The 12,931-nt window shown below is 37.1% G+C and overlaps 1 protein-coding gene across 1 annotated transcript; it reads left to right on the top strand.

Moving 5' to 3' along the window:
• Positions 1-642: 642 nt before the first annotated feature.
• LOC120076165 (uncharacterized) lies at positions 643-1,362 on the top strand. Its single transcript, XM_039029932.1, has one exon. The coding sequence runs from the start codon at positions 643-645 to the stop codon at positions 1,360-1,362; it is 720 nt and encodes a 239-aa protein (XP_038885860.1).
• The last annotated feature ends 11,569 nt before the right edge of the window (positions 1,363-12,931 follow it).

The raw sequence follows: 12,931 nt of genomic DNA, 5'->3' as shown, positions 1-12,931 counted from the left end.
TTTCAACAAGAACTCCACAATTTTCAAAAGGACGACATACAACTTGAACAAGAAACTAAACAACTTTAACAAGACACAAAATCTTTTCAACAAGAGACTAGACAAGGCTTCTCAAATGTGGGCACATAAATCATGCAACTTGAAATTATGGTAAGCAAGCTTGAGAGTAAATCATCAGGAAAGCTCCCCGCTCAACCAAAGCATGCAAATGTAAGTGCAATTATTCTCAGAAGTGGTAACACCACTCATCCTCTCAAGATGGAAACCCAGTTCAATTTCCTCCGAAAAAGCAAGAAAAAGTAATGAAAGAACAAGAGAGCAAGGTAAGTGAACCAAAAGAGACTCCTATTTTTCCCGAGGTATGTGATTACTCTCCTCCTAAAGTAGAGCCATATGTACCCAAGGCACCATTCTCTAGTAGATTAGAAGACCTAAGGTAGAAGATACCGATCTAGAGCTTGTTGAGATGTTAAAAAAGGTACAAATTAACATCCCTTTACTTAATGCTATTTAACATATACCTAGGTATGCTAAATTTTTAAAAGACTTGTGTGCTAAGAAAAGAAAAGGGAAGGAAGAGGAGAGGTTAACTGTTAGCAAGAATGTCCATGCTTTATGTCCCAAAAATGTAGAAAGTCGAGAATGTTTACCTTGCCATGTAAAGTAGGAGATAGAATTATCACTCATGCTATGCTAGATTTAGGTGCTTCAATAAACGTCACGCCTTTTCATGTTCATGAAGACCTAGCAGATAGGTTATACATACAACCTCTAGACATAGTAGAAGATCTTTTGTTGAGAGTTGGAGAATTAATCTTTCTAGTCGATTTTTACATTTTGAAATTGGATGAACCATACTCTACTACTTCTTCTAATATTTTACTTGGTAGACCCTTCATGGAAACTGCAAAAACTAGAATTGACGTAGATAAGGGGTCTTTATTAGTAGAATTTGATGGAGAGGTAAAATCCTTCAACATTTATGATGCCATGAAATTTCCAGAGGAGTATTTATATCTTTGTTCCATAGATACATGCGACATGTTTGATGAATTTTTGTTTTCTATTGATGAAAATTTGGATTGTTTGGTTGCCCCCTCCATTGATCATGATGATGATGACTCTTTGATTGACTCTTTCTTTACTTCGAATGATTTTGATTTGAATGATAATTCTTCTAATAATGATGTTGTGGAATCTCAGGTACAGGGGATCGAGCTTAAAGCTCTCCCTTCTCACCTTAAATATGTTTTCTTAGGAGAAGATAAAGCCTTTTCTGTGATCAAATCTAGAGAACTTACATCTTTTCAAGAATGCTCACTAGTAGAAACATTGAAGGACCACAAGAAAGAAATTGGTTAGACTTTGGATGATATAAAAGGGATAAGCCCTTCCCTTTGCATGCACAAAATTGTCCTAGAGGACGGAGGCAAGGTAACCATTCAACCTCAAAGAAGACTAAATCCTACCATGAAAGAAATTGTTTACAAGGAAATCCTCAAGCTACTTGAAGTCGGAATAATATACCTAGTCTCGAATAGCCAATGGGTAAGTTCGATACACGTGGTATCGAAGAAGACCGAGATGACCATTGTGAAAACTGATAAAGGTGAGATGATTCCAATGAGAGTGCAAAACGGTTGGAGAATGTGTATAAACTTCAGAAAACTCAACGAGGTAACAAAAAAAGATCACTTTCCTATACCTTTTATTGACCAAATGGTTAAACGGCTAGTTAGGAAGCTACAGTTTTGTTTTCTTGACAGTTTTTCTGGATTTTATCAAATACGAATAACATAGGAAGATCAAGAAAAGACTACTTTTACTTGAACTTATGGTACATATGCATTTAAGAGAATGCCATTTGGGCTATGTAACATTCTAGGCATGTTTCAACGATGCATGATGAGCATTTTCTCCGACTACGTAAAAAAGTGCATAGAAATTTTCATGGATGACTTCACTGTGTATGGTAATTCTTTCGAAGATTGTTTGCACAATTTGAGCTGATTTTGAAAAGATGCATAGAAACAAATTTGGTTTTGAATTATGAAAAATGTCACTTCATGGCTTCTCACGGGATAGTTTAGGACACTTTGTATCTTCTAAAGGCAAAGAAGTTGATATAACAAAAATAAATGTCATAGCCAGCCTTCCCTATCCTAAAAACATTAGGGAAGTGTGCTATTTTCTTGGTAGTGCAAGGTTCTACAGGAGGTTCATTAAGAACTTTTCAAAAATTGCACTCCCTTTGTCAAGCCTACTTCAAAAAGTTGCCACATTTGATTTCAATAAGAAACGCAAGGAAGCCTTTGACACACTCAAAGAGAAGTTAACATCAACTCGAATACCACCTCGATGGGACTTTCCATTTGAGATCATGTGCGATGCTAGTAACCTAGCAGTAGGGTCGATATTAGGACAAAGAGTTGACAAGAAGTGCCATATGATATGTTTCGCATCTAGAATACTCAATTCATCTCAATCATTTATTCAACCATAGAAAAAGAATTTCTTTCTATTATGTTTGCTTTGCATAAATTTAGATCTTACATTCTCGGTTTTCCAATAATTGTTTATACTGACCACGCTGCTCTTAGGTACCTCATGACGAAGAAAGAATCAAAGCCCAGACTTGTCAAATGGGTCCTTCTTTTGCAGGAGTTCAACTTGACTATGAAATACATAAAAAGATCCAAGAATTCAGTGGCCGACCATTTAAGTCGAATCATGAAAAAAGAAGAGTTAATTCCAATTAGAGAGGACTTTCCTTATAAACACCTTTTCAAAGTAAATGCTTTCCTACCGTGGTACACCGACATGGTAAATTACCTTGTTACGGGTAAGTTTTCCTTTAACATGTCTTCATCTAGAAGGTCTAAACTAAAAAGTGACTTTAAATACTTTGAATGGGATCCTCCTTATCTATAGAAATTTTGTTCATATCAAATCATTAGGAGATGTGACCCTAACGAAGAATTTGAGTCTGCTTTGTCATTTTGCCATGAACATGCATGTGGACGTCATTTTTTGTCCATAACAATATGCTAGAAAAATTTTAGATTCAGGACTATTTTGGAATTCTCTTTTTGTCGATTCGTGTGCATTGTAAGTCTTGTGAAAAGTGTCAAAAATCTGGATCTTTGTCTAAAAGAAATGAAATGCCTCTCAATTCCATTCTTGTTTGTGAAATATTTGACGTGTGGGGCTTAGATTTCATGGTCCATTTTCTTCTTCGTTAGCCGTACATTTTACTTAGAGTAGATTATATTTCCAAGTGGGTCAAGGCAATCCCCACTAGAACAAATAATTCTTCTATTGTTTCAAAATTCCTAAAAAAATAACATCTTTTCTAGATTTGGAATTCTTAAGGCCATCATAAATGACCAAGGAACACATTTTTGCAATAGAACCATAGAGACATTATTGAAGAAATACAAATTTCATTACCGTGTTGCAACCCCGTATCATACTCAAACAAATGGTCAAACGAAAATTTCAAATAGAAAAGTGAAAAACATTTTAGGAAATACTGTATACCTGAAAAGAAAAGATTGGAGTTATAAACTTAATGATGCACTTTGGGCTTACAAAACCGCTTAAAGTTACCCATAGGAATAACCCCGTACGGAATTATATATGGCAACGCATGCCATCTTCCAGTAAAGGTTGAACACAAAATGTATTGGGTAGTAAAGCAATATAATTTGAATCTAGCCCAAGCTGGAAAAGAAAGACTCCTAGAGTTATAGCAATTAGAATAATTTAAACAAGATGCTTATGAAAATTCAAAAATTTACAAAAAGAAAATCAAAATTTTTCATGACAAAGGCTTAATAAGAAAGGACTTCAAAATTGGACAAAAATTTTTGCTTTATAATTCTACATTACAGTTGATGCTTGGAAAACTCAAGTCCAAATGGCTAGGTCCTTTTAAAATTACTACTGTTTTCTCATATGGTGCAGTCGAAATAAAAAGTCCTAAAACAGGAAAAATCTTCAAGGTGAATGGGCATAGACTCAAAATTTACAATGAAGGACATGTAAACCAAGTCCAAACGACACCCCTCTTCACCAACGTCAAGGAAACGACGCTGGTTTGGTCCGTTTGTTAGCTAGTAGGGGGACCTAATGGACCTACAGATCATGGGCTTCAACGATCCGAGATTAATTGGCTAAATTCTTTAACCCAATTAACCAACATTCGTTAACTACCAGATCACTCCACCAAAGTCCAACAGTTACACTCCCCCCACTATAGATATATTTCTATCCACTTGATTTAACCACGATCTATAAGTCGACCTTTCACAGGTTGTTCGTAATAACGGCTGGGTCAAAAATTGTTTCACCCTCGAGATTACATCTTGTTCCTTAAGTTCCTCTAATCCTCTAATGAACAATTGGTTTGTGATCCAATCATCAAACCAAGTCCCTCTCAGGCCAATGAGAGGGTGGGACCCCTTGCTCAAAACCCGAAGTCCATACTTAAAGAACAACCTTTTTACTATCCCTAAAAGTGGGTAGGAGTGAATTTCATCTTGCACCCTATGTCCTCAGTCATCTACTCGGTCTTACCCTTTAAATGGGGGCCGTATTGAGTCGACACTATTAAGCCAACCTTCACCTATGCAAATCTAAGGATAGTCTAGAATAAACAGGAGTTCATAGTTAGCTCATGATTAAGGTCAAGTTACTTAGGTCATCGCTTTAAAATAGTCAGTCTTATATAGTAAACAACATTATAAAGAAGAGTGACTTATTTCTCAGTTCGATCTTATACAAACTCTTTACACAGGATGCCTCCACTTGCATGTTTCCACATGAACGATTCAGGATCACATCGTTTGTACTACATACAAAGTGGGTCGCATACAATAGTGTCCCTAAAATAAGGTACTCAGTCTTATCCATATACTATAGACCATTTTGGCTATGTACTCAAACTTGATCCACTCTTATGTCTCCACATTAAGTTTCAAGTACTCATGTAATAGTCATGGATCTTATTTATTGGATTTAGTTTTTACAAGTGCAGTTTACATATCCAATAACAATTTTATTTAATAAATCTCAATAACCACTTTATTGTAAATAGAATATGTTTAATTTTACAAACTATGACTTTTAGGACATATAACCCAATAAGTTTATTTTTTGTATAAATATATAACATAAATATACTTCATAATTGATTTTTTTTTTTAAAAAATACAATATTTTATTTTAAACTATACACTACAAAATGCCAATATATATTTATATATATAAATAAAGAAAAAAATCTATGTACTATATTCAAAGGGACTATAAGGGGAGAATTTTCTCCTTCCCTTTTTTGTCCTTAAATATTTTAATAATTCCCTTCTTGCCCTGGGTGATGCAATGTTAAAGGAGGCATGCGACCAAGTAATTGCAAGCGTTGGCTTGAGAGTTAAGCCTTAAGTTGATGACCAAGAGGAAAGGATCAGCCTAGTGAATGATTAGGTAAGCTAGTTGTCATGCTTAGGTTCGTTGTTATCTCTCTAAGGATGAGGTGGCAGCTTATCAATGAATGGTTAGCATGCAACTGCTAATATAAAAGGGAAGTTTGAATTCAAAGAGAGGGTTTGAGCAATTTACTTGTGCAAATATAGTGATTCCAGAGCCATTAAAACCCTGAGTGTTTCTAGTTACTGAGGTTGAATTTCCGTAAGGAAATTCCAGAGGAATTGGGCTAGAGATTGAAGAATCTAATTAAAGGTCGAGCCCTCGGGTAAGCTAAAGCCAGTCTTGATGATTTGAGAATTTCAGCCAAATCACGAGAAGTTCTAGGCTGAAATTTTAAAGTAAGCTTGTTAAGACATTTTAGAGTAAGTTTGTAGAAGGAACTTTGTCGAGAAAAGGCTTGGAAAACTAGTTATTCAAATTGTAAGCTAAATCTAGAACTTTTGAACAAACAGGCAGCTGCTTAGGTTGATAAGCAAACAGCTGAAGGGCCAGACAGGGATGTTGAACGCACGCGTTAAGGAATGAGCTCTGTGCAAGGAATGAGTTGGCGCAAGGATGCACTGAAATGCGATGAACCATGCAACGCATGCCGAAGCCGTAAGTGCAAGTGTTGTGTGGGTGTTGGATTGTGCATAGCTCACATTGAGGCTATTGCCTTCCTCCTTTGGTCGCATACATCTAAGCCAACGCATGTCCTAGCCCACACATAGCTTAATCTTAACATATCATCAACCAAGCATTAAGTCCTCCTCAACGCTCAACCATCGAGCATCACATCGCATGCCTTATGTATCTTGTGTCCAGACTGCAAACGCTTTCCAAACAATCCAATATCCTTCCAGTGTAATCGCATATCTCATCACATCCTTCCTCGCTTCATCACATAGCTCTAGCGTGCATCGAGTATCCAACGCCTTGCGCTCATCATAGCACACTGGTCAGTACGCACGCCCAGCCTCAACATTTAGCCTTGCATTCATTGTGCACCCTAGCGCACATCGTCTATCTCATCTGCTTGTGCTCATTGTCTAGTGCCTATAATGCAACCCCGAATACATTATGCGATCACCCTCGTGCAACTCCCTCATGTTCAGTGCCTTGCTCGTGTGCAACCGACCGCTTCCTCACTCGCGCCTGTCCATACTTGTAAAACCTAAACCCTAATTACTTTAAGTAAGAGTAAGTAATGTGATGTCTTCTAATGAGCTAAATGAAGCCATGCCTTAGGAAGGGTAGAAGAAGGAAGCAAGAAGAAATAGGCACTTGGGTAGCTAAGTGTAAAAGTAGGACAAAACCCGGTTAGGCTAAGAAAGGTCATGATTGATGATGGAATGCATAATAAGCATATGAATGAGACCATGCCATCTAATAAGGTGTAGTGCTAAAGTAATATTGTGAGTGAAGTTAGAAAAAGCAGTTTTGCTAAATCCTAGCCTTCATTACCAATAATGGGCATGGTGGCACAAGGAGGGTTCATGCTGGATTTTGGGCGGTAATATAAGCAAGAAGGTTGAATTCATTGGGTCGGTTTGGACAAACTACTTAGGCTATTTGTGTAATTCTAGTGGCATTAAAAAGCTCTGTGTGTCTATTTTCTGTGGGTGGGTACAGGAAAACTCATTGGAATAAGGCCGGAGGGGAAAAATAAAGATGAAGGGTTCGTTTCTCTAGTGAATCTAGCATCAGTGAATAATTGAAGCTCCAGGATGAATTATGAAGCATTTTGAGCTAAACATTTGAGGTAATATTGCTAACTCAGTTATGAACAACTTTGTAGAATGGAACTTTTTAAGATGAGGCTTGGAAACCGAGTTATATAATTTTTAATTTTGAACTGGAAATTGTTGAACAAGCAGGCAACTACTTGAATTGGAGCCACCGATGAAGTTTTAAATCTCCAGATTAAACGACAAGAAATTTTGAGCTTAAATTTTAAGGTAATGTTGCTACTCAATTTTAAACATGTTTATAGAAAGAAGTTTCTTCAAAAGAGGTCTGGATTTTGAGTTATGAATTTTTAAAGTGTAATAGAGAATCTGTGCATAAGCAGACAGCTGCTTCGGAGGAATAAGCAAACAGCTCACCGTGGAGATTATAGTGAGATTTTGTGATGAGGATCTCGCTAATGAAGGAAATCTCGCTAATTTTGTGATGAGGATCTCGCTCTAGAAGGGAATCTCGCTAGAAATTAGGTTGAGTATTGCTGGTATCGCTGGTAAGGTGAGTATCACTGGTATTGCTGGTAAGGTAGGTATCGTTGGTATCGCTGGTAAGGGAATATCGCTTGGAAAAGCTTGATCTCACTAGTAAGGGAGTATCGCTAGGAAAAGCTTGATCTCGCTCATGAGGATCTCGCTTATGAGGAGAATCTCGCTAGTAAAGTTGTCTTTGATGATGAAAGTTGCATTAGTAAATGAACTATTTGAGGTATTTTGTTAAGAATTCTAAGTAGTTTAACCAGGAGTTATGTCCTTTCAGGCTAAGAAGAGCTAGGAGAGACATATAACCCGTTAAGAGGCCAACGAGCTGTGAGTGACCATGTGATGATTTAATGTTTTAATGATTTAGAAACTAAGAATTCTTGAAGATATTTCCCATGCTAAGTGTTTAAATGAATTGCTAAGCAACATATTTGTGAAACTGTTTCTCATGCTAAGTAAAGCATATTTTCCATGGAATTGACATGATTTAGGTATGTTATCTTGTCCAAATACTCTAAGTATGTTTAAGTAACTCCATTTTTATGACGAACCAGTATGATGGATGAACTAGTATGATGATTTGAGCACTAAGCTTTAGTTTTCAACTAAATGTCTATGACTAGTTATATGACGAATACTGAAGGACAATGAGAAGGTATCCTTTCAACTAAATGTTTATGACTAGTTATATGATAGATATTGAAGGACAATGAGAAGGTATCCTATCAAGTACCTAAGGTATGACAGTACTCAGTTATAACCACGTGCATGAAGGTAATACGACGTCGAGGGATTGAGCAAAAGGGTTCTCCCTGATTAAGGTTGGCATTGAGAGTTAGATCTGATAGTTCACTCTCAACTAAGGATAAAGGTAGTAGTCATATCTTCTTCTAGGCTAGAAGGATAGTTTGGAATTGCTAATGCTTATGAATGTTTATCAATGCAAGATGTTACTAATATTTGAGTTTTCCATGTATGTTTCCCATATCTAACGTATGCTAATAGTTTTACAAGCTAGTTCAACATGATTTAAGCCAACTTATTTTGCAAAGTATGAAGCATGTGTTAGGGTTAAAGCTAAGGTCGTATGAAGCTTGATGTACTATGCTTTAAATACCTAAGATTGTCAAAGTACTTGCGTTAGTATTCCTAAATATACTGAAGGGGATACTGAAGGTAGGGAAGGTATCCTAAAGAGTTTTCTATGCTATATTTGAGAACTATTCTTTAAATGCTTTTCGAGAACTTGATAGCTTGAGTGAGTTGGATACCAAAGGTAAGGAAGGAATCTAAATAAATGTACCTAAGGTGTTGACGGTACATAGAAAACTCCATGAGCATGTAGACAGGTCTGAGTGAGAGGCTGAGGTATGGGTCTCTTAGCCGATAACAGACGTTGGGAGCTAGAGCGATGTATGCTCGTTCTCAACTGAGGAATAATGATTTTAATGGTGGTTTTAAAGGTTTTATGTACATGTTTGCTTGGTACATTCTAGTTTCAGTGTTATGTTCTCAAGCTTTCGGTTTTAAGTATGAGATTTATATTTTTATTAAGTCACTCACTGGGCTTCTAGCTCACGTTTTCGAATGTTTTCCTTTTTCAGGTACCGGTCAGTTCCCAAAGGACTATTTTGCTACTACTCTGCCACTTAAAGAAACAGGTTGAAGGAAGCGTAATTGAGGACCTGTATTAGTTAGTACACATGTGTCTGTCTAATGACTAGTATTCTTGATGGGGCTTACTAGGTTGTAATATCCATGTATAAACAATGCTGCGACACCCTGTGAAGTAAATGTGTTAAGTTCTAAGTTAATATGTATGTATTCAGGGTTTTAGTATTATTTAATAGGTAAGAGAGGCAGTAAGTGCCAGTAAAAGGATTGGTAACTGCTGCAGTCACCATTCCATCCAGGTTAGGAGGGTAATCCGGTGCGGGGTGTGACAATACTTGTTGCATGATGGCTCTTCCTCGCTGCATGGTCACGCAAGCCTCAGCGCATCCCTTGTAGCGCCTGGCCTTGCAACGCCAAGTATTCCTTGCTCGCATGCTCACTAACCTCGAAAGCCCCTTGGCTGCCGCATTCCTTGTCAACGCATAAGGTTGCAAGCACTCAACAAGACCACCTTGGCGTGCACAACTTCAATGCCTAGCTTTCTCCATACTCGGCCACACTTGGCCTCCACAAGAGCTCATCTATTCTTTAAAAGCAAGACTAGCACATGAGAGCTTGTCTCCAACGCCCAACATAAGGCTAACACATAGGCTATACTACCAACATAGCCATTTTATGGCTTGCCTAATCTCCAAGGCAAAACCAACGCCCATTCTTCCAAATCAATATGCCTTGGCCTATAATTAGCCAAATTTTCCTCTTGCTAAGCTATCTAAAACTCACCCGAGACTAGGTTTTTCCATTACTTATCATTTTCTTCCTTCATCTTTCTACTTTCTTACTTCCTTTACAACATTACCTTAACGTATCCTTAGTCTTTGCTTAGCGTACCTATTACTCACTTATGTAGGAAAAATGGAGTACGGGGTTTACAATTACCTCCCCCTTAAGGAAATTTCATCCTCGAAATTTGCTCGGACTTACTTATAATTAGGGTTTCACAACATCCTTTGGTTGTAAAACTTTATAACCTTATTCTTTACTACGCTTCCACTATGCTACTCTAACATTAATTTTGTTCATTCTAAGTAATACTACTATATATGAACAACCTAGTCATAAGAGTTCATTGTACTTGTTACATCATTTGGTGACTCTTCCATTCTTTGCTGAGTCATAACATTCATTTTATCATTAGGATGGTCTTGTTTCCCTTTTCTTGTGATGCAACTGGAACATTTGTTTCCAGTTTTCATACCTTTGATCTATCCTACCAGCTGTGAAATCACTTTTTGTGTCAATTGGACTTCTCGACCTAATTGAGGCCATTCTTCCTAGAATGTCCTGTCTGTCCATACTTGGAAGAAGACATTCTTTCTACTATAACATTTTCTCAACTATGGCTTACCACACTTTACACATAAGGGTTTCTTAATTGTACTAGTCTTGAGCTCATTAAACTTCGAGCTATTACCTAGACCATCAGCAAACTTGGACCTTTTCCATTTCGCCTTCTACTGACCACTTTGTTCCTTAATTTTATACTCAACGTACCTTTAGTACCTTTTGAGCTCACTGTTGCTTATCTTTTTCCTTCCTCTTAGGATTAACTTTAACTAGGGCTTTCTCGATATCATAGCTTTTTCCTAAATTCACCAGAATAGACTCCATATTTGTCACCAACCTCTGGCAAACTTGCTAAGCATTCTATCTCTAGTGAAGAGTCTATTCTTACCTGTGTGACTTCTAATTTCTCTTCCTGAAGTCTCACTTCCTGAGCCACTGAAACTTTATCTTTCACTTACTAGAATCCTCATTCTTTTGAATCTCAGGCTTTCTAAAGGTAGGGTCAGGGAACTCGTTGTTTGTCTGCTTGCTCTGCCTGCCACTTCCGCTCAACATCTTTTTTTTTTTCTTAGGTAGTACACATGTTAGGGACTCACTTAGGACTCAAACTTTATACATAAACTTTCCCTTTCTTCCTAAAATCTTATGCTCTGATACCAACTTGTCACACCCTGCTTCAGATTACCCTCTTAACCTGGAAAGAGATGTGACTGCAGTAGTTACCGACCCTTTTCCTGGCATTTATTGCCTAACTAACTGGTTTAACCTATCTTAAACCTTGGTATACATATATTTCATCAACATACTGAGCAAATTAACTCAAAACTTAACACATTTACATTACAGGGTTTTAAACATTGTTCATACATACACTTATGTATACTACAATTTAGTGAGCCCAACATACAACACTAGTCCCTATATGGCAGACACATGTGTACTAACAAATATAAAGTCCTCAATCAAGCTTCCTTCAACCGAAGTCTTTGAGTGGCAAAGTAGCAGCAGAGATGTCTTCTGGGGAGTGACCGCTACCTGGATGAGAAAACATTTGAAAACCTGAGCTAGAAGCCTAGTGAGTGACTAACTTTTAAAACACATGCATCATACATAAAACTGATAATAAAACTGAAAGCTTTAACTGAAGATATAAACTCAGGCAACCATCATTCACGTAATCATTAACATAACAAAATCACATTTTATGCTTTGCTGAACTATGCCTTTGTTGAGAGTGGCCCTTTTACTCACTTGTTACTATACTTATACTTAACCTATTGTCTAAGAGTGAACCCTTTTGTCCAACTCTCTACTTTACTTAACTGCATTACTACTTGACTGAGAGAAAGAACCCTTTTGTCCAATTCTCCATACCAATCTAGGTCAAGGTGTGTCTCCTTTGTCCATCACCTTTCTCTTAGTTTCAGCTATCCTACATGCATATAGATTGGATCCAATCCTCAGAACTTATGTCTAGGACTTAGTTCCAATACCTTCACATCTAGTCCTTCAGTACTGTACTATTCAAATCTAAGACTAAGCTTCAGTACCTTTTCATTTAGTCGTTCAGTATTGAGCTATTCATACTGAACTCGTATCTAGGGCTGAGCTTTAGTACCTTCTCATTTAGTCCTTCAGTACTGAGCTATTCATACTAATCTTTCAGTATTGAGCTATTCATACTAATCTCATATCTAAGACTAAGCTCCAGTACCTTCTCATTTAGTCCTTCAGTACTAAGCTATTCGTATGTTCTAAGGCACATTCTATATCTCTTTATGACTTAGTTGCCCTAAAGCATTCAGTACTAACACATACTCATGATCATTGAAATGCATAACATGAACATAACATTAAAGAAAGATGTGTTACTTAGAAACTATTTGAGAATAGTTGTCATAAATAGCTTTTAGTAAACATGAATTGCTAAAACATTCATAAAGCATTTGCAATTCATTTAAAGCATTTTAAACATTTAAAGTCACTCACTATCTTTGGCAATCCTCTTAATGCATTCTTTTGATGTCAAACCTGTGGACATCATAATGCATTTTATTCATTAGCATTGGCCCCCTTTTTGGGACTAACATTCTATAACTAGCTTACTTTGTTTTTGTGTGCAACCTTACCTATCAATGCCAAGCTCACTGTACGTTGAACACTTAGCTAAATTCTTAGGCCTCAACTTGATTAGGCAGCAACAACTTCACCATTGCTTATTACCAAGCCAATGTTTGCAATTACTTGGTTGCATGCTTCCTTCAACAATGCATCGCCCA

This window comes from Benincasa hispida, chromosome 4 (genome assembly GCF_027475165.1).
Source record: "Benincasa hispida cultivar pf3 chromosome 4, pf3_genome.v1.1, whole genome shotgun sequence".
In the NCBI taxonomy this organism is placed as follows: domain Eukaryota; kingdom Viridiplantae; phylum Streptophyta; class Magnoliopsida; order Cucurbitales; family Cucurbitaceae; genus Benincasa; species Benincasa hispida.
This window is presented reverse-complemented; position numbering and strand designations above follow the sequence as displayed.